Raw genomic sequence first — 21,104 nt, 5'->3', positions numbered from 1 at the left:
TGATTTGGAGTGAGAGGCAAAAAAAAAAAAAAAAAAAACAGATTAAAATGTTGAGGGGGGGGTGAGGATTTAAACAATTAAATGTGGATGACGGGGGGGTAACAATTCTGAATAAAGGGGGTGAAAACGGGGGGTATGGGAATTCTCAGCCGGGGGGCATTTTTCAATTTGACGGGGGGCGCATTATTCCTTAGTCCAAAAATCTTCGCTTATTAGCTGGTAGCTCAAAAAGGAAAAAAATTGTGCACTTGAGGGAAATTTACTCCGTATATACACAGAATAAAGTTAATAACTGTACTTTTTCCTATAAAAAACACTTTATCGAGTGCATATACGGAAAAGTATTCCTTTAAGTGCACAATTTTTTTCCTTTTTGAGCTACCAGCTAATAAGCGAAGATTTTTTCCCAGCCCCTTCACTTTAGGTGACTCAAAAAGGAAATGGAATTTCCTGTCACCTTTATAAAGTGAAGAGGGATGGGTACGAGCCTAACAATGACCCAGAAAATGGCACGTGGCTGATTTGAAAAAATATTTTCTCACACATCGCCTAACCTTAAAATAAAGGATCAATTGCAATTGTCGCTCCTTTCTTTCCTTTCTTTCCTTTGCCTCACTTCATTTTTGCACTCTCCCTCTTCCTTTACCCTTTTTTTTTTTTTTTTTTTTTTTTTTTTTTTTTTTTTTTTTTTTCACTTTTTTCATATTTCACCCCAGTTTTACTCCCGTCGATTTTGCTCTTTTATTTATTCCAAGCCTTCATCTATTGCCTTTCCTTTCCTTTCCTTTCCTTTTTTTTGCCTTACACATTTTTCATTTTTGTTTTCATACAGCGACCACGAGTGTGAAAGAGTATAGAATATACCTCTGCCTATTTAACCATCATTCTCCCTGCATTTCAACCACACTCAGTCCCACTCATCTTAATTTTCAATGGCCACCACAAGGAGCCAAGCACAAAAAAACATGGCTGCAAATGATTCCACAGAGAGCCAAGCACAAAAAAAAATGACAGCAAATAAGCCTGAGGATGCCTCCACACTCAATAAACGAAAAAGAGTAAACCAGCACCCACAACGAAAAAAGCGCGCCATCCCACTGCTGCTGGTTCTGAACTGCGTTGTTGAGGGAGAAGCAACGTCGTTCCCAGTAGAGATTTTCTGCGATAAATCGGTCGGGATGCTCAAGCAAGCCATCAAAGCAGAGAAAGCCAATGCATTTAAGGATATTGACGCTGACCAGCTCACCCTCTACAAGGTCTCCATCCCTGACAAAGGCGAGGCTATCTTTGAGTCAGAAATCGAGTCAAAAGAGGCTCTCACAATCGCGTCAATGGAGCTTTGGGAGATATTTAATTCTGAACTTCCAAGGAAAACTATCCATGTTTTTGTCAAGCCACCGCAGCGAGGTATGTATTAGCTCTTGATGGACTGATTGTTGATATTTTCAGCTGATGAAGCTTGGTTTATATCTTAAACGGCCATGTGCATAGTATCACCATTTGGTTTGTGTCTTGATAACTCAACATTCTTTCTCATTATTCGCTTTTGATACTTAGCTCAGAAAAGAAAACAAGATGGAGATTCTGGTGAGTGCTTTTGGCCGAGAATCTGGTTATTGATCATTTTAGAGTGATGTGCAATAAATCAAAAATATTGACTTTGATCACTCTATCTCTTTTATCAGAGTCACCCTCTAAAAAAGCTCGTCCAAGTATAAGTAGAGATGCTCTTATGGATGCGATTACAGAAGCGGGGCTTGTAACGAAAGGGATAGTGAATGGTAGCCCTGCCATCTCGCGTCTAAGCTCGAAAGAGAGGGTCAAGCTGCTTTCGTACATGGGGGAGAGGTTATCAGTAGATAGTATTTACTACAGCATTATTAGCGTGGCTCGCGAGCTCCGAAATTCTGGTGGTATCAAGGGTTCCAAAATATTAGCAGATTATGTGATATCCAGTCTACCAGGGATGGATCTTCCGGTGATCGATGCGCAAGATCTATATGTAAGAAAGGAATTCAAGGATCTCTACGATTTAATCACCAAACAGTTTTGCAACGCTGAGGACGATGCACGAAACCGTATTGTTGTTACAGGGACGGCTGGTATAGGGAAGTCATCCTTTCTCATATATTTTGCCATCCGACTACTTGCAACCAGTACCGAGGATGATCCACCTATTGTCATCATCCAGCAAAAAGAGGATTCAATGTGCTACGCTTTTGGTGGGTCATCTACTGTTCAAAATGGAGATATAAAGGATTTCGCCGCCTTCCTAGACCTACCTAACACTTGGTTCCTAGTCGACAGCTCACCAAAGCCGGAGCTTAGGAAGGCTCGAACTATCTTCTCAGTATCACCAAAGACGTTATTTTCCGAGTCCAACATGTATCAAGAAATTGTAAAGAGGGTGGTATGGATTTATTACATGGCACCATGGGAGCTGGATGAGTTAAGACAGTGTAGAAAAATGGTTCGGACCTTTAACATCGTCAGCGAAGAATTTATGGTGGAACTCTATGAGAAGATAGGTGGTGTGCCAAGGTATGTTCTCGAGAAACCAGCGAGCCGACTGCACTTTAATAAAAAAGATCTTGATGGAGCTAGGAGGGTAGCATACAGTCGCGTAGAAGAAGCCCTCGACAACCTCAAGGATCCATTGAAGCTGTTACAATATTTTGAACAGGCCAAAGATTCACTACAATATAGCAGCCGACTTCTTCATCGTCGTCCAATAGGAGATCACCAGCAATTTGTGTTAGAGTGGGCCTCTAATCACATTCTCGAAAAGGTGTACGAAGCAGCGGACGACAATACTTTTGATATGATATTGGATCGATTAGTCAATGGCAAAGTTGGAGTAGATCTAGGAGCTATGCTCGAGATATGTATACGTCGCATACTACGGAGAGGCGACTGTACCTTCGTGGCCAAGAGTCTAGATGTAGAGAAAAAGCAAGATATCACCATCACCATCGATGCCAAGCCGACGGTTAAATTCTTCGAAGCTTTTGATGTTTACAAGGAATCGATGAAAGGAGAACTATGGATCCCAAAAAGCAAGACTTTTGCCTGCGTTGATATGCTAATAGCGCCGAATTATCTACTCCAGATTACGGCAAATGTAAAGCATGGTATCAAGAGTGAATCTTGCAAAGAACTTCTTAAAAAGCTTCAAGAAAAAAAGTGGATTCGCTCAGAGAAGGACGTTGTATTTATTTTTGTTGTTCCAAAAGCTAAGGCTGAGGAATATAAGAAACAAAAATTCAAGATTGGGGCTGGTCGGGTGGATCCTAAGCCGACAAAAGAACTATCAAGTATCAAGCAATATGTCATGGGGGTAGACTTAAACGCAGAATTACAGCGAGGTAGACTTGAGGGCAGAACTAAAGCGGTATAAAATAATAATTTGAGAATAGTACATCAAACTGCTTCCATAATAATTATAATGTAGAATGACAATATATTCAATAAATAGAAGAATAGAGGCTGGAAGTAACACTGTAATATTGGGTACCAGAATAGCTTAAGATGTCTTTGTGACTTGGTAAAAGGAATATTTCCAAGCAACTCTCGAGGCTGAACAGCTTATATTTCATCAGGTTACCAAAATCTCTGTCTGGATATTTCCTTACCATCCTGTGCTTTTACAGAGACTCTACACACCAATTTCACCACTCTGATGATTTTACTGCTACCACTAGATTTACCCGAGAGAAATATTTATCTGGTTTTGGACGCGTTTGTGTTTCGTTAGAAATACCGTCATTCGTGAACATGAAATATCTCTAACCTCACAGGTGGATCCGCACACAGTGTATTCTCATAGCGATATCATCAATGTTATTTCTCCATTCACACTGCTTTTTCTGCAAGTCATCCTATCAGTCTGTTCATCACCATTCTCTGTCTTTACAGCTCACTTCTTATTTCTCCAAAAGATTAGTGTATACAAAGGGCCTGACCATAGACAGCGCTCAAAAGCCGAAATGACCATTATCCTTACATGGCACCAAAACACGCGTAGTTTTTAATGCCATTCACTCCTTGACTTGGCCTGCAACACATCCTTCAAAATCTCGAGTTCAAGGATGTAAATAGGTTGGACCGCAACCACTGTTATCTATTGACACCTCCACTCGAGGCGGCGCTGTATTGTGACAGTAAGCATAATCCAAAAAAAAAAAAAAAAAAAAAAAAAAGACAGTGAACTTTGCACATCAATATTTTCGTCTGAGGAAAATTCCGATGGCGCTCGAGTTCAATCCAACGCGACAAAACTTTCTAAAATAGCGTCCATAGTAGTCACTGTATACGATTATTCTAGAAACATTGAGAAAGCAAGTGGGTTATAAATAGCTCTTTAAGCCTGTTCGTTCTCGGATTGATTGTATACATGACTATGGGAGCTCCTATCTGAGAAGGAAAATAACCTTGATATGTCTATAGCATTGATATTGATGTGAGCTATGTAGGGAAAGGATCGTATCTGAAGAATGAGTGATGATTACCAAGGCAAGCTAGGTCCTTTGAACTTTCTATTGCATTTAGGGAAGACCGATCCCGCGTAGAGGAGTTTTTTTTTAGTAGAGTTGGGAAGAAATGGCCTGATTTTTTTTGGAAGATCAGATCAAAGTCTGAGTAAAAAAGCAAAAAATGGCCTGATCGTTATGTGGAGGTACAAGCCACGTGTCACAGTTAAAAAAACGGTTTTTTTGTTTAACAGGTTTCTTTTCTTTCATGACTTTTTTTTGAACAATTCACTCATCTTTCTCATTCTTTCTCATCGAATGACAACCATGGAATCGATCGTGGAGCGTATTGCTCATCCATACTATCCACGAGATCTGCTTCTCAACCATTATGTGGCCAATACCAATACTATGCAGGAAACTCTCGTGATCCTATTTTCAGGATTCGGTGCTATCGCTGTACTCGCCCTTGCCATCTCATATCAATATCGTAACTCAACCCTCAAGGGTCTCGGCAACCAGTTGACATTTCTCTGGTTCGTCATGTGTGGATTTATTCATCTTTTCTTCGAGGGTTACTTTGGTGTCTTTCATAAGACATTGGCCGGTGATCAGTTCGTGTTCGCCCAGGTCTGGAAGGAGTACTCGCTGAGTGATTCCCGATACCTCACCAGCGACCCATTTGTCTTGATCATGGAGCGCATCACTGCTGTAAGTTTTTTGACCTGTTTATTGTTTCTCAGTCTGAAGGAGACTGAAGAAATTAATTTTGTTAAAATAGTAGATCGCGATTTTTTTTTTTTTTTTTTTTTTTTGAATTTGCTGACATCTGAGCCTTTTTTTTTTTTTTTTTTTTTTTTTTTTTTGTAACGCATTGATCATAGTTCGCATGGGGCCCTTTGGCATTCTACATAGCCTATGCAATGTGTAAAAACCTTCCTTCCCGTTATATCTTTCAGTTGGTCATCTCAGTAGGCCAACTCTACGGATGTGTGCTCTACTACTTCACTACGATCATCGAAGGCAGCCCTCACTGTGATCCTCATCCATTCTATTACTACTTTTACTTTGTCTTCTTCAACTTTTTCTGGATCGTTATCCCCAGCATCTACATTTTCAATGCGATCAAGCACCTGCACAGAGGCATGAAGCTTGCTCAGGAGAAGGATGCTGTTGCCAAGGGCAAGAAGAAGAACTAGATTTTTACTTAAAATAAAAAATAATAAAAAAAAAAAAGCACGAAATAATAAAATATTATTGAATTATAAAGATACCTTATGGTTGTTTAATTTGTTTATTGACTATAATGAGTAATGGGGATGGGAGAGTGGGGAAGAACCTATATGTCTGATTACGCGTTAGGTTTCCTAGCAACGAACAGGTACATTGGGGTAAAGATGCCCATTCGTGCACCTTCCAAGACCGAGTCTGCACCAAGCTGAAGGACTGTTGAAACCTTTGAACTGCCGGGAGCGGCCAATCCCACGGCTTCCAGGGCTTGTACCATATACGTCGTCACTGCGCGTCCTACAGTCGTGGCCCTCAAGACTGTCAAGTAATCCCAAAAAGTATTCGCTTTTCGAATATCACCTTCAAGAGGATAGTACCATTCGATCTCATCGTCCGTCGCCCCCATGTTCTGTGCTTTCTCAATATTGAAACCCACGGCTTCGAGTGCTCGGTGACATTCCTCGATAGTGACCATCTTCGCGATACCATTGCCGACTTCCAATCCACGAACCACACGAAGATGGTCAGGATTTGTGGGGTCATAATTTTCTGTTAATAGCCACTCATAACATCCAAAGACACCACCGGGTTTCAAGACCCTGTAGGCTTCACCATAGACACCCTCCAATGGGGATGCGTGGACTGTGGCCTCGATAGCATAACAAGCATCGAAGGAGTTATCATCAAATGGCATGTTCATGAAATCACCCTTGACGAAATCAGATTTATGATCGAGTCCAAAGTTCAGTGCATATCGCTTGGCCCGTGCGATCTGATAATCATTGTTATTAAGGCCTGTGACATAAGCACCTGTGAAGTGTCCGATTTCTCGGGCAGGGCCTCCGACGCCACTGCCGATGTCGAGGACACAGTGGTGTGATTGAACCCCCATGCTGGCAGCTAGGTAGTGTTCATGTCTTGCGATCGCCTGTTGAAAGGGTTCGCGTGGGCGGAAACGACAGAAATGAAATGAGGTTCCCCAGGCATACTTTATTTTATTTATTTTATTTTAATATTTAAAAATACACATATAATATTAGTGTATGTTGGTGAGGATTTTTTAATAATAAAATAGCATTAAAATAATAAAAATAAAGGCAGCTTTTTTTTTTTTTTTTTTTTTTTTTTTTTTGTTTCATTCTTCCTTAATACCTCGTAAAAGTCTGTGGCCAGGTCATAAAAGGAATTGGCGACGGCCTTGTATGCACTAGCACGTTGAGCTCGATCCGCTTCAGTTTCGTTTTCAGGATTCTCCTCTTTCCAATTATCGAGATAGTCATTGACGGTGGATGATTGAGATACACGACCCTTTTGATAGAGCTTCGAGATGAAGGAACTTTGGTGGACACTCTCGTCCCAGTTGCCGTGTAGGATTTTTGAGAGTAATAAATCCTCTTGATTACGTTGACTGATTATAGTTGTTGTTGCTGTTGGAGGCGTCATTTTCTTTTATTATTCTTCTTTTTTTGTAAGGTTGTTGTTGTCGACTAGAGAACAATAGGGTTTGCGATGAGAACTTGAATAGGAATCAAAAAGATCTAAAACAGAGGAAAGAGGAGAGATGAGAGATGAGAGAGCAAAAGAAAAGGATGTTTGTGTGTGTGTGTGTGTTTTTTTTTTTTTTAAAAAAAAAAAAAAGACGCGGTGCAGACATTAACTTTCATTGACATGATCAACTTCTACTCTTCCCTTTAATCATCCTTACTGCACAGACAAAAGTAAGGGGATGTTTCTCGTAGCATGCAATGTACAAAATATACGCGCTTCTCAATGTCATCTCGGAGAATATTATGGCTTGATCCGCGGTCATCTTATCAAACAGTAACAAAATACACATTGAGCCATTTGCGTTTCTACCACATAACTAGGCCATGCATTCTCTCTCTTTTTTTTTTATGAAAACCAGGTCGGTTGACAAACAACTACAAAATCAGGGCACTCAATAAAAGTCTAAAATTAATTTATTTTCAGGAGAATCTTCATTTTCTCGTACGCTGCAAATGACAAGGCTACCATCGGTGTAACCTTGAGGTATCCGATGCTCAACCCCACAAAGAACCCTCGTGGCCCTTTTGTAAAGTAGATCCTCTTGGCTGTGTCCCATATACCATCCACTAAAGTGCTCTTATTTATCTCCATTGCGCCTGCAACTTGCATTCTACGGCGGATGACTTCAAACGGATACGCTGCTGTCATCGAAACTGCGCCTGCAATCCCTCCACAAGCCAGTTCTGCTGTGGTCAGCAGCTCTGGACGAGAGTTTGCTTCAATAATATCGCGACTACCACTAGGCTGACCTGATATCGGGCTATGAATGGCTTTTAACGTCCAAGGAAGGTTTTTCCGACAATAATCCTGCATGATATCATGAGTGAAGAAAGATACACCTGCATACGGGATCATGCCTACTACTGAACAAAGGAATCCACGATAAAAATTGGACATCCTGAAGCTTGTTGGTGTTGCTGTTGGCTCATTGTATATCTTATTGGCTAGTGTCAGGTACGATGTGGCTTCCGTATTGAAAGCAAGCCGTACTCTGAACAAATCCAGTGGATATGTGAAGAATACAGATGTCACGCCTATTGAAATGTATTAAATACATCCAAGTCAGGACATTGGCGCTCTCTTTTTTTACATTCATTCAAACATATAATCTCCTTGATGATAGAAATGTGATTTTGTAATTAACTTGCCTGCCATGGATCCTGCAATCAACTTCTTGAAAGGCGTCTCATCTATCCTTGTAGGCATTAGCAGCTATTGTTGGGACCGTTTACAATTTTGAGAGTTGTTTCAGCCTCGTCAGTAAGTTGGGCTGCACTGGTTGACTTAAAAATAAATAAATAAAGGAAAATGAAACTTACACTGCGATACTGCTCATAAGCCATAAACTTGATAGCAGCATATGGAAAGATCCTTAACACCGTAGCAGAGTTCCCTTGGAATAATCCTCGTAGTCCAACAGTCCTTTGAATATCTCGTGTTGCTCTAAATACCCCTGTTAACGTTCCTAATGATATAAATGAAAAAGGTATAATATATATATTAATAAACGAGTTAAATTAGGTGGAATAGAAGTAGATTACATTGAATCATTTAACGCTGAAGCGCAACGATCCATATCCTTGTCCATATTTTTTTTTTTTTTTCTTTAAAAAAAAAAAAAAAAAAAAAAAAGATTCTATCTTTTGCCTCAATAGCCTTTATCGGTTATCGGTACGGTATCCATGTAAACGCTCCAATCGCTCCCATTGTGTTGACTAGATTTTGTTTGTATACATCAATCCAAAGATGCCTTAAAGTGTTAACACGGTTTTTTTTTTTTTCTCAGTTTGTACCTGCATATTTCTCATAGTGTGGATTACTAGCTTGGAAAAGAATCTTGACTCTGTCCAATGGGGCAATGGCGGTTTTAGCCTAACAAAAGTTGAGATCATTTTAAGACACCCATCAGTCACCAAGTATCAAAAGCAGACGCAGATAGCCGGAGTAGGATAGAACAGGGCAGAGAAACGAACATACGTGGGATGTATGGAGAGAGGGATGGGCACATGCTGAAAAAAATAAATAAATAATTAAGTCTTCCATGTCCCCAGATCAAATGTTAATAAAGTTTTGTAAAATCCGGGGTAGGATAAATCAGCCAAAACTTAATAATTTCTCCCACGGCGGACCGTTTGTCATCATTTCTTCCCGAAGTAAAGTAAACACCGGACTGGATTAAACACAATGTATTATATATATATACACTATCTCTTCTTTCTCCATCAAAGATACGATTTCGGAAAAAAAAAAAATTGTCCTTATTACTGAAGGGTTTGGCTGCCTTTTTTCTGTTACTTCTTATCAATAACGTTATTATGTAATAAAAAAAAAAAAAATAGAAAGAGAAAGAAAAAGAGAGAGAGAGAAAGAAAGAGATCGGAAGAATGCATACCGTAATCCCTGCTACTCCTCCGGCCACCATGGTTCTAGCTACATAATCCCATGATCTTGTGTTCCGAGCACCATGTGTTGATTGCTGTTGTTGTTTGCGTGGCTCAAGGTGTTGTATCGAAAGAGATGAAGGCTGTTGGATGATCTGACCATGGAAGTTGCTGTTGGTAGAACCAGCAGGACTGGTCTGGAGCGTTGCCATATCTAATAAATTTTCGAAGGAATGCAAAAAAGGAAATGCGGGGTATGTTTATTTTCTTTTTTATCCGAGTTGTTGTTTAAAGTGAATGGGATATGCTGGAGTGGAGTGTATAACAGATGGAGAAGAGTAAGGTATACAAAGGTCTTTAAAGACAAAGGAAAAAGGAAAAGGGAAGACAGGGAGACAAAGGAGAAAAAGAAAGAAAGAAATGAGAGAAGTGATCAATAAAATAAAAAAAACCTGACTACGATAATTAAGTGATGCACATCTCCCCTCATGTGAAGACTACCACGCGGCCCATCTTTTACTCATTTCGCATTGTGCATCATTGTATTATATCATACATGTCATGCATAATTTATACACTACACCATTACATGAACATGTACACAACAGAAAGCCATCTCTCGAAGCTTCTCTGTTTTATTTATTATTAACAAATCCTAGTCCAAGACGCTTTCGAATGTCCGCATCCTCTGATACTGCTGCCGTTGCAGGTCGTGTGCGACTCAACAGCCAACCCCACCATGCAAACGCACGCTGGATTGCTTCAGGGCTTGGCGACGGCATGATGTTCTCGATCCGGTGCTCATCGATTAACCCACGGTCATCAAATTGGTACATAAACACACCCTCATAGGACGATGGTGGTGGCAATGTTGGTCCTGCTGATGTCAATACTACAGACGGTCGAGTCGTACCCTTCATGGTCCATCGCACAGTCACTGTTGTCGCAGGTGATGGCTGGCTCTCTTCACCCGTACTGTCTTCCATTCCAGCAGGGCCTACACTCTTACCCAATTTATCAGCATAGACAACACTTGGAGGATTATATCGCTCTGTAAAATCTATTGGTGACTCCTTTGCAAAGTAATGAACAGATCTATCCAGTGTATCAAACATTGTTTCAGCTTCAAAGGAACGCAGGATGTTACTGGATGATGCTGATGCTGAAATAGATGATTGTGATGACATTGCGCTCCCATTAGTGTCGTTGCCAGAGTCCATGCCCTTGAGCCCCCTCCCTCCTCGGTCATTCACTCGGATGGACAAAATCTCTACCTCAAGATCACGGAACCACATCTTGAAGCTCCAGCGAAGGGCGCCAGCAAGGAGGAAGTAGACGGATTTGCCCTGAATCGAAACATTCGTATGACTAGCTTCGATTAATCGGATATTAGAGGCATAGATTGAAGTCGTACACAGACCGTCCTGAAAAAACTGTGGCAGCTCTTCACGCAGTGTCCTAATAGCTAGATGTTTCAATATAAATACAGAATGAGTCTCATTTAAACCTTACGAATCATCCGTATGCCTTGAAGAAGATGGGGGACGGATAGAGATAATGGACTGATATATAGCTTAATGGGTTTAGTACCTGCTCCTACGCGAATTTTATATTCTTGAGGCGAGACGTGTTTATTCTCATTTCCAGAAAATTTCAACAAAGGCTCTTCTTTCCTTCTGGTATCTGTCATCAACCCTCTACGAAAGCGTGTTTCGAGATCCATGCATGAGCGACAGTGTCCTGACAGAGATATAGCTAACGAGCTGCCTGCTATTGTGGCCGCGCGTACTATTGTTGTGTCGTGAGGTAAATACAGGCGAGAGAACGCAGCTGTAGATATAGGACATGAAAGTGAGAGCATAGGTCTACTAAAAAGAGAAAGTCGTGCGGGTCCTTTACATGGCGTTCCCATGACCGATAGAATATGTGTGGAGAGTCTCATGGCTGTTTAACGCTCAATGCAATGGAAATGGGCTAAATGAAACAAACGAATTGATCTTTTACAAAAAGGTAAAAAAAAAAGTGACGTCGTTTTGGATTTTATTTCGGCATTTTGAGGTCAACTACGAAAAAGAAAGCTCACAGGGTCCTAGATGGCTGCTTCGCCCTCGACTACGGCTCCTGCATACTGCAATCCTGGCTCCCGGCTGGTTCCTTCTGGCTTAGACGCGTCTCTGGGGTGGTGGGGGTGGTGGAGCTCCTCGTCTGCATGCGTAAAAAGTGAAAGAAAAAAAGAAACGGTTCCCGAAAAGATCCGTCCTCGAGGTTGGTCATCTGTTGTCTTCATTATCCCGTACTGCACTCCACTGTATGCACATCCCAGCCCATGATGCTTCGCCACTCCAGGACAAGGCGCCTTCGTGTGGTCAGCGACAAAAAAAAAAAAAAAAAAAAAAGAAAGAAAGAAAAAGAAATTGTCCCCGGTGTCTCTTCGTATGATCATAACCATAAAATGAAAATGTACTCAAATGTCCAAAGTGTGAATCCAATTTCCATTTTCAACTTGAAGAGAGCGAATAAGAATAAGAATAATAAAAAGCCGCCTATTTTTTTCCTGTTGACCTGTGGCACGCCTGCTCTTTATCACGTCCGAATTGAAAATTAGTCGACTAGCGAGAACACGCCAATGCTGGTGCATTTAGGATAACTCCATGATATCAACCGGCGAAAGGGCGAAGAAGACAAAGAAAAGGTACGAAAAAAACACGCTCACGACACAACAATGAATGGATAAAAACAAATGTGATATAGAACAAGGACACGAATAGGCCTTCGTAACAAATACTGAACATATTAAACGTCTTTCAACTTACCCATACGGGCTTGGAGAACGACCACGTCCAGAATCACGATAATAAGGAGAAGGTGAGCGACCACGGTATCCGCCGCTAGGACGGTAAGGCGAGCGTCCACGATATCCACCGTATCCACGGTCAGGTGAACGAGAGTAGCCTCGACCACGGTATGAATAGTCATAGGGATCGCGTCCATAAGGAATAGGTGAACGACCACGACCGCCATAACGAGGTGGGGGTGGGGGTCCACGACGGTAATCGCTGTAGGGAGGGTGGCGCCTTATGTCCACCCCACTACATTACAAAAAACAAGAGTTTATCAGGATAGCCATCCTAATTAAAGACGTAGAATCTCACAAACAAAACCATCATAGCAGAAAACATACCGACAGAAACGAGCCAAGTGACCAGGTTCGCCACACTTGAAGCATTTTCCAGACTTGACGTCCATTCCTTTCTCCCTGGCCTCTGGACACTCCCTAGCCCAATGTCCTGTCTGATTGCAGAGGAAGCATCCACTACCAGGACCTCCTGAACGTCTAGACCACTCTACTGTAATCTTATTTCCATCCAGCTCGTATCCATTCAATTTACTCACTGCATCATCCGCATCACGTGGGTCCTCGTACTCAACAAAGGCAAAGCCTCCGTGCTTTAATTCGACCGACACAAGGCGACCATATTTCTCGAACTGAGTGGTGAAAATAATAGTCAGATTAGATGATGATAAGACTGTATATGATAAATAGATTTCGTAAGACTATAAACTTACCAGTTCCTCAACATCGCGACGTTCTGTCCTTGCGCTCAGATGACCAACGTATACGGTAGAATGAGTGTTGGAGGCTGGAGGAGGAGCACCGCCGTCACCTGCTGCGGTAAATTTACAAATGTCCGTTGGTAGACGATATTATTAATAAGATGCTACAATTCAATATTGTATCACAGGTCTTCCTACATGAATACAAAGCAGCCTGCTCTATCATATGTGATCCTACCTTGAGGGGGAGGAGGGGGAGGAGGGGGAAGTGAAGACATGTGGCGCTGATGATGTTGTTGAAATAAGGGAGATTGAGATGAAAGATTAAGAAAAGGACTGAAGGTGGAGACTGAAGAGGCTGAGCAAGCCCAGACGAGCGTTATTTCTTTTTCCAGACATAGTCGAATTATCACCTGATATTAGGCCATCCAGACCCCTTAACTTCCGAATCAAGAACGCGCCCCCTTTTTTATTGAAGACTTTGAATCCATCTTTTTCAATCATCACTTTTTCCTCTTTCGACAACTCTCCATACGCGGCATTCCAACATGGCAGCCCGCAAATCAGGAGGATCTGACATCACATACTACCGTGCGCCAGACACCATTGCACGATTTGAGCATATTAGCCATGCACTAGCACGCGATTTGCAGACTACACAAGAGGAAACCGTCTCTACACCATCCGGTGAAGAATTGGCTTTGTTCATCTATGCTCTGCAACAGTTCCAAGAGGATGTCATGGGCGCCCACAGCAGTCATGACTTACCTTCGCCTTCCGCACGTATACCGGCTTGGGTCTTTAAAAGCAAGGATATCACCAACACATCCCCTATCTATAAAGTGCTTCTTGCTGCCTATGAATACCGCCATAAACAGCACTGGAAAGAGTGGGACCTTAATGATCCCTCGAAGCAGAATCAGTATCTCACCATGGTCTCTCACATTCGAGAGTCCCTTATCCTAAATGGCACACTCAAGAACCCAACCATCGCCTTTGCAGAATCTGTCAGTGCTGAGGAGCAGGAAAAGTGGATCATGTCTATCAACAGGCTAGGTGGTAGGAGCCAGCATCATTTCTTGTTTTTTATATTAGTCGTCTGGATATTTTACCGCCCTTGACTTTCTTTTTTTTCCCTTCTTCTTTTCATTTCGTCAGAATCTTGACCATCACAACTCACAATTCAGCGGCTTGCTTTCTTTAATAGGAGCGGTTACCTCAGACACCCATCACGCCTCACATATTGTTCACTACGTTGCAGATGAGTCTGAGAGTTCTGAGAGCGAAGGTTGGCTTCGTACAGTAGAAAAGAAGGATGGAAAGGTCCTTGTACACCATTGGTATTACCCAGATTCTTATGATGAATGGGTCTCAGAGACTTCTGGTGACTATGCAGATGCACACCCTTTACCAGAGCACAGCGGAGCATGGAATGTCACGACACGCTGGATCAGGGATAGTATAAAGTTCAATGAATGGACAAATGAGGAAGACTATGAACTCAATGCTCAGCGTGGTGGACCAGGAGCTGGTTCGTCTGTTCAGTCTAGCCAACGTTATAACAGTAAGCGCGACAACTCGGACCGAATTGAATCCCTTCCTAAAAGGATCAAACGTAGCTCTTCTGCAGTGCCTACTGAATTGGATAATGCGCATTCTGCAGGGGAACAGCGTACAGGACTTTCTTCTGAGGATGCAACTATGGAGGAAACCTCAGCTTCTGGTTTAGGTGCTACACAAGATTTGGAAAACACTCTTCCTGCGGATGCAGATTCAATGGATGTCGATGTCAAAGATACTGAGGCAGAAAGCAAAGCAGAAGAGTTATCCACGAGGGGAACCGATACTAAGGAGGCAAGCTTGGCAGACAAAGATTCAAATAGAGGAAGCGCTCCACCGGAAGCTGAGGAGGCGTTAACCCAAGCGGAAGCAGAGAGGTTTAAGCTGGAAGAGGAGGCTGGCCGCTATCTATCTCGCCAGACACAGGAAGTTATCATTCCTTCTTATGCTGCCTGGTTCTCCCTTTCCAAGATTCACGAGATCGAACATAAATCCTTACCAGAGTTCTTCAATCTCAAGAACCGAAGCAAGACCCCTACAGTTTACAAGGACTACCGCGACTTTATGATCAACACCTACCGTCTCAACCCGTCAGAATATCTCACTGTCACAGCCTGTAGGCGAAACTTGGCCGGCGATGTTTGCGCTATTATTAGAGTTCATTCATTTTTAGAGCAATGGGGACTGATTAACTACCAGGTTTGTGCTTCATTTCACAACATGGCGCTCTCCGAATAGTTTAAAATAGATGATATCGAATGAAAAACTCCTGGATTAACATTTGAGTATATTTATTATATCATAGGTTGACCCTGATACCCGTCCTTCATCGGTTGGACCAGCGTTTACAGGCCATTTCCGCGTCACAGCAGATACGCCAAGGGGATTGCAGCCTTTCCTCCCAAGCGTAGCGGCCCCTACTGCAGCTCAGGCCAATGGAGAACTGAAGGCTGCTAGCGGGGGAAAGCAAGAGTCAAATTTGGAACTTCGACGCAACATTTATGCCAATGGAGCAACGCCGTCATCTAAAGAAAGCGAAGATATTGCTGAAAAGAAGCAGCGCTTCAATTGCTTCACGTGCGGTACTGACTGCACCAAAATCCGCTATCATAGTATCAAGACCAAGAACTTTGAGCTCTGCTCTAATTGTTATATCGAGGGTCGCTTCCCATCCACTATGTCATCTGGCGACTTTATCAGGCTTAATGCACAGCATTTCAAGCATGCCACTGATGATACGTGGACTGATCAGGAAACGTTATTGTTATTGGAGGGATTAGAGATGTATGATGAGGACTGGAATCAAGTAGCAGAGCACGTTGGGACCCGCAGCCGAGAACAATGTATTTTACACTTTTTGCAAATGCCTATTGAAGATCCATATCTTGGAGGCATGACTGAGCGCGAGCTAGGCCCTCTTCAGTACCATCGTATTCCCTTTAGTCAGGCTGACAACCCTGTTATGAGTGTTGTAGCATTCTTGGCAAGTGTGGTCAATCCGAACGTTGCTGCGGCTGCAGCCAAGAGTGCACTGAAAGAGCTTGAGCAAGCCAAACAAGCAGCAAGTTTAGAAAATACTGATTCACAAAAGGAGATTGAAGACACAACCAAAGTGACATCTGCAACCGGAGATGCAGATGAAGCACCAAAAGTGGAGCCTGTAGGATCAGACTTGACCAAGATGGATGTTGATAAGGCAGGCGACAGTATTGAGATGAAAGAGGACGAGGAAGGATCCAAGGATTCTGACATTGCAGGTGTTCCACGTTCAACTTTGGAACGAGCAGGGGCTGCTGCTCTCGGATCAGCAGCGGCAAAGGCCAAGATTCTTGCAGACAATGAAGAGCGTGAAGTCAAAAGGCTGGTGACACAAGTTGTGGAAGCACAGATGAAGAAGATGGAACTTAAACTGCAACAGTTTGAAGAATTAGAGAGCTTATTGGAGATTGAAAGACGAGAGCTTGAAAGACAACGACAACAGTTGTACTTGGATCGCCTTGCAATGAAGAAGAGCATCATGGCGATGCAAGAGAAGATGCTTCTTGCACGGCAGACCAACAATCCTCAAGTTGTTGCGAGCATTACTGTGCCTCCAGGAGGTACAAATGGCTCGGGCACAGCCTTCCAGAATGAGGCTACAGTCCGGCAACAACAGGAGCAAGGCCAGGGTATGGGACCCTTAAGCCGCGATCCGACTGCAGAAAATGTTGTAGTCATGCCTTTGCCATGAGGGTGAATGACGCGATATCTTCTTTTTTTTTTTATACGAATAGTTTTGTTGGTTCCTTTGTCTTTTTCTACCTTTTCTTCTTTTTCTTATTATTCTCTTTTTCTTTATTTGTCTACATGAAGAAAGATCAGTATCATAATAAAATCACGACTATCCTATGTACATGTACATACCAAAGGAATGTTCTTTTAATATGATGACTCTGGACAAGCACGGATGTGAGAGATGTGCGAGATCTAGGGCGAATGTGGGGTATAGAGGATGGAATAACTAGAATTGTAATAAAGTCTGGTCTGGCTTGATCAGATCTGGCCTGGTTTGGTCTGACTTCAATATGCATTTGTCATTAACCTAAATGTTGTTGAGAGATCGAGTGAGGAAATTTCGTTCTTGTCCATGATAGTGGAGCATTTCAGAATAAAATATAAATACTCTCTTTTTTTTTATCTTTCCTCATAGTATTATTTTTTTTATTATTATTATTCTACCTGTGTTATATTTTTCGCTACAAGTCCATCCTCACCGTACATAAAAAAAATCTTCATATCCATCTACCCACTCAACTATCTTTTTTTTTTTTTTTTAAAAAAAAAAAAAAAAAAAAAAAATGGCCAATTACAAACGATCTTCTAAAAAGACTGCTTTGCTGAGCTCAACGGCCCTGATCTTAGGCCTGTTAAATAGCATGGCCATTGAAGCAGGAGTACCCAAAGTCCCACACAAGGCCGATCTATCGCATCCGAAGGGGACGAGTCCTTGGCCGAGATATGGGGAGACACCGGATACGGATACACCGGAGGTGAAGGCTTGGGTCCAGGCTGTGGATTGGTCCAAGGTTCCGAAATTACCAATCAGGAAGACCAAATCCCGTGGAGATCCACCCGACTGCCCAGAACACGAGGTTCCAGAGGATGAATGTTGGTGGACCTGTTCAGGTTGTTTCGCACACGATGACGTGATGGATTGTCCTGCAAAGGATGCTTGGGGTCTTACCTTTGATGATGGACCTCAACCTGGGACTACAGAGGATTTGTTGGAGCTGTTAAAACACAAGAATGTGACGGCTACGTTTTTTGTCACGGGCATGAAATCATCTAGGGCCCCATGGCTCCTACAAGAGACCATTGATCAAGGCCATCACCTCGCTAGTCATAGTAAGCATCTTTTTATATACATATATTGTCATGAAAAAGTCTATAGAAAGTTAATCCTCTTTTTTTCTGTTTTGATCAATCCAAGCTTGGTCTCACTCTGGGATGACAACGTTGACGAACGAACAGGTTGTTGCAGAGCTCAAGTGGACAGAGAAGTATATTTATGATCATACAGGATACAAGATCAAGTACTTCCGTCCTCCTTACGGTAAAGCATAGCAAAAAAAAAAAAAAAAAATCGATTTTCATTCCATATTCCAGAAAGACGGGCCGTTTAAAGATCTTTCTTTTCCATATTTGAATACAACAGTTCCACATCCTGATTCTCCATTCTTTCTCGTATACACATTTATCATCTCGTGATGTTAACTTTTTTTTTTTTTTTTTTTTTTTTTAAAAAAAAAATAAGGCGACGTTGATAATCGTGTCCGTGCAATTGCACGTCAACTCGGTTTTAAGACCGTGATCTGGTCACACGAATGGGATACACAAGACTGGCAACTTGAAGAGAACACAATCACCCCAACGCAGATTGAGAGTATTTTCAAAAATGGCTTAAAGAGTCTTTCTAAACGCGAAACAGGTCCCATCTCACTCGAACATGATGGTGATCCAAAAATGGTCACCGTGGCCAAAACTATTTTGGATATGGGCATGGCGAAAGGCTTACGCCCTATGGACCTTGCCAAGTGCTTGAATGACCCTGTCGGCTATAATGCTGTCCCTTCTAAAGACCCCAAGGAACCTGCTGCTGCTACAACGACTCCTAATAATGATAGCAAAGACAAAGACAGCAAGGGCAAGGGAAACAACAGTAACAGTTCATCAGGAGGCAAACAAACTAACAGCAAAGATATTTCAGCGATAAAGGGTGATTCCACCAAGAATCAAGGGAATAATAACCAACCAGGATCATCTGGAGGCAAGGCTTCTTCTGCATCAGCTCCTTTCTCTGTAATATCTTCTGGTCTTGGAGCTGCTTGCTGGACTTTGGCAGCAGTCGTCGGCTCTTTTGCTTTTTAATACAATACCGAGCTTTTTTTTTTTTTTTTTTTTTTTTGCACTTTATTTACTATACACATTCGCACTACGCACTCCTTGATAAACATTCCAAATAGATCATATTCATTATCAACATAAATAAAGAGCAACTATCACTAGCCATAATCAGCCTTTTCTTTCTTTGTTTCTTTTTATATATAAGTATGACTGTAGACTATCGACTACCTTGAAGAGACATTTCAATTGCCTGCTGCATCATCTCCCAATCTGGATCATTCTCGTCCACTACATCTTCCAATGAATATCCAGGAGGGAGCGATGAGATGTCAGTGCTGCCATCATTACTACTATCGCCAGCAGCCGATTCCCCCAATCGATATCCTGTGCCACCAAAGGCTTGCTGCTGTTGCTGCTTCTGAGATGATTCTGAACCAGCAGTGCCTATGCTGCTCTCCACCATGACTGGCAACGTAGCAGCCATCTCATCCGCTTCTGATCTTGGTAGGAAAGAAGGTGTAGTTACTAATACATCCTTTGATGAGCGTTTCGCATCCTTAGACTCATCCGAATCATCAACACGTGCCCGTTTAGAGTTATTGTTCTGTCCACTAATGGCTGATAATGAAGGGTCAGATTTTTGCTGAGCTGCACGTTCACGCTCTTCAATCCTTTGTCTCCTTATCCGCTCCATTTCTTGACGCTCCGATAAAAAGGATGATGGCCCTGTAGCAGCAGCAGTAGTAGTAGTAGTAGTAGTAGTAGTAGTAGTAGAAGAAGAAGAAATTGATCCAGAAAGAGGAGAGATGTTGGTCGTTCCAATTGTTTGTTCTGAGGCCATGGATGGTATTGATGCAGATGACTTTAATACCGTAGATCCTGTTGCTGCTGCCGTAGTAGTCTCCTGTTTGTTAAGAGGCCGCACGACAAAGATAGAATACCCTTCGGCTTCCAATTGTGACAAAGTCATGCCTAAGTAAGTTGCAGACATGTGGCGAGGTTGAGAGTGCATTGAATTCAGATCATACCATCGTTGTGTTGATGGACCAAAGCGGCGCAATGTATACCAATGTTCATTCAAGTTGCAGATAAATGCAGTTTCACGTCTATATCAATTTTCATAAAAAAAAAATCAGTTCTAATCATTTTAGTGACCTTAGAAAAAAAAAATAAAAAAACTTGACATTACTCTCAATCAGGGAGGGAAAAAAAAAAAAAAAATCACATACTCTGGTTCTGCTTTTGCATCGCTCACTTCCTTGGATCCCCAAGGGATAATTTGAATATTCCAAATGGTCAAAGCATGACTAAGAACCTATTGTGCAGAAAATAAGGGTTAGTAAAAAAAAAAAAAAAAAAAAAAAAAAAAAAGAACAAAGGAGGAACCCCCCATCTCCCCAAGGTAGGATAGAATAGATGTCTAAATCATTACCTGTACAGAAAAGAAACCAGAGTCGTCCATGTTCTGGCTTTTGACAGGGTAAAACCTTGAACCGGTGTTGCCCAATGCGTCCTGCTCTTTTTGATCTAATTGTCTTGCCAATTCTGCCAAATCAATGGCAGTGAAGTATGGTCCTTGTAGCAGCGCATTCAGACAGTGTTGAGCACAAAGGTTTCCTTCTTGCTAAGAAAAGCAAATAAAGAAATCTTGTGTAATTACCATTTTACCTTTGTAGAGAAAAAGACTTAAGAATAGACTTTTTATTTTTATTTTTTTACCTGTTCATGAAAGATATAGGGTACTAAATCCATTTTTGTTTTATTTCTACTTATGTAAAGAGTGCGTCAGATTATGTTTCTCAAAGAGTCAATGGAACTTGAAGGAGAAGATGGGGATATATATAAAAAAGGAATAAAGGAATGAAGAAAAGAGAAGAATGAGTGAATGAATGAAGAAGAAAAGAAAGAGACAAAAAGAGACACGTAATTAAAGTGTAGTGAACAAAGAACTTTATTTGCATTGTGGAAGAGAAAAGAT

General features: G+C 41.8%; 7 protein-coding genes across 7 annotated transcripts; 3 read left to right on the top strand and 4 right to left on the bottom strand.

The window, feature by feature from the left end:
• Positions 1 to 4,750: 4,750 nt before the first annotated feature.
• On the top strand, positions 4,751 to 5,709 carry BCR41DRAFT_384065 (3-beta-hydroxysteroid-delta8,delta7-isomerase). The gene is made up of 2 exons (XM_022027529.1): positions 4,751 to 5,180; positions 5,354 to 5,709. The coding sequence occupies exons 1-2, from the start codon at positions 4,788 to 4,790 to the stop codon at positions 5,666 to 5,668; spliced, it is 708 nt and encodes a 235-aa protein (XP_021884778.1). The 5' UTR covers positions 4,751 to 4,787; the 3' UTR covers positions 5,669 to 5,709.
• Positions 5,710 to 5,820: 111 nt separating this feature from the next.
• Positions 5,821 to 7,142, bottom strand: BCR41DRAFT_332412 (S-adenosyl-L-methionine-dependent methyltransferase; the record flags this gene model as incomplete). The annotated part of the gene is made up of 2 exons (XM_022021850.1): positions 5,821 to 6,687; positions 6,852 to 7,142. 2 exons carry the CDS (start codon positions 7,140 to 7,142, stop codon positions 5,821 to 5,823), a joined length of 1,158 nt encoding a protein of 385 aa, XP_021884777.1.
• Positions 7,143 to 7,655: 513 nt separating this feature from the next.
• BCR41DRAFT_376774 (mitochondrial carrier domain-containing protein) lies at positions 7,656 to 10,614 on the bottom strand (the record flags this gene model as incomplete). The annotated part of the gene is made up of 7 exons (XM_022027069.1): positions 7,656 to 8,281; positions 8,317 to 8,327; positions 8,392 to 8,459; positions 8,567 to 8,712; positions 9,041 to 9,119; positions 9,640 to 9,723; positions 10,522 to 10,614. The coding sequence occupies 7 exons, from the start codon at positions 10,612 to 10,614 to the stop codon at positions 7,656 to 7,658; spliced, it is 1,107 nt and encodes a 368-aa protein (XP_021884776.1).
• A 1,432-nt stretch (positions 10,615 to 12,046) lies between these two features.
• Positions 12,047 to 12,885, bottom strand: BCR41DRAFT_347259 (hypothetical protein). The gene is made up of 2 exons (XM_022023067.1): positions 12,810 to 12,885; positions 12,047 to 12,717 (listed from the first exon to the last, which is right to left on the bottom strand). Exons 1-2 carry the CDS (start codon positions 12,872 to 12,874, stop codon positions 12,438 to 12,440), a joined length of 345 nt encoding a protein of 114 aa, XP_021884775.1. The 5' UTR covers positions 12,875 to 12,885; the 3' UTR covers positions 12,047 to 12,437.
• An 804-nt stretch (positions 12,886 to 13,689) lies between these two features.
• Positions 13,690 to 17,127, top strand: BCR41DRAFT_419443 (hypothetical protein). Its single transcript, XM_022029765.1, has 3 exons — positions 13,690 to 14,242; positions 14,391 to 15,442; positions 15,549 to 17,127. The coding sequence occupies exons 1-3, from the start codon at positions 13,732 to 13,734 to the stop codon at positions 16,971 to 16,973; spliced, it is 2,988 nt and encodes a 995-aa protein (XP_021884774.1). The 5' UTR covers positions 13,690 to 13,731; the 3' UTR covers positions 16,974 to 17,127.
• Positions 17,128 to 17,724: 597 nt separating this feature from the next.
• Positions 17,725 to 18,760, top strand: BCR41DRAFT_287182 (hypothetical protein; the record flags this gene model as incomplete). The annotated part of the gene is made up of 3 exons (XM_022020291.1): positions 17,725 to 18,127; positions 18,213 to 18,335; positions 18,537 to 18,760. Coding segments are annotated over 3 exons (750 nt in total), but the record flags the coding sequence as incomplete, so codon positions are not given.
• A 576-nt stretch (positions 18,761 to 19,336) lies between these two features.
• Positions 19,337 to 21,061, bottom strand: BCR41DRAFT_347254 (Josephin-domain-containing protein). The gene is made up of 4 exons (XM_022023066.1): positions 20,846 to 21,061; positions 20,559 to 20,750; positions 20,356 to 20,441; positions 19,337 to 20,232 (listed from the first exon to the last, which is right to left on the bottom strand). Exons 1-4 carry the CDS (start codon positions 20,876 to 20,878, stop codon positions 19,344 to 19,346), a joined length of 1,200 nt encoding a protein of 399 aa, XP_021884772.1. The 5' UTR covers positions 20,879 to 21,061; the 3' UTR covers positions 19,337 to 19,343.
• Between the last annotated feature and the right edge of the window lie 43 nt (positions 21,062 to 21,104).

This window comes from Lobosporangium transversale (genome assembly GCF_002105155.1).
Source record: "Lobosporangium transversale strain NRRL 3116 chromosome Unknown BCR41scaffold_5, whole genome shotgun sequence".
NCBI classification, from domain to species: domain Eukaryota; kingdom Fungi; phylum Mortierellomycota; class Mortierellomycetes; order Mortierellales; family Mortierellaceae; genus Lobosporangium; species Lobosporangium transversale.
Note: the sequence above shows the minus strand (reverse complement) of the source record. Positions and strands in the feature narration are given on the sequence as shown.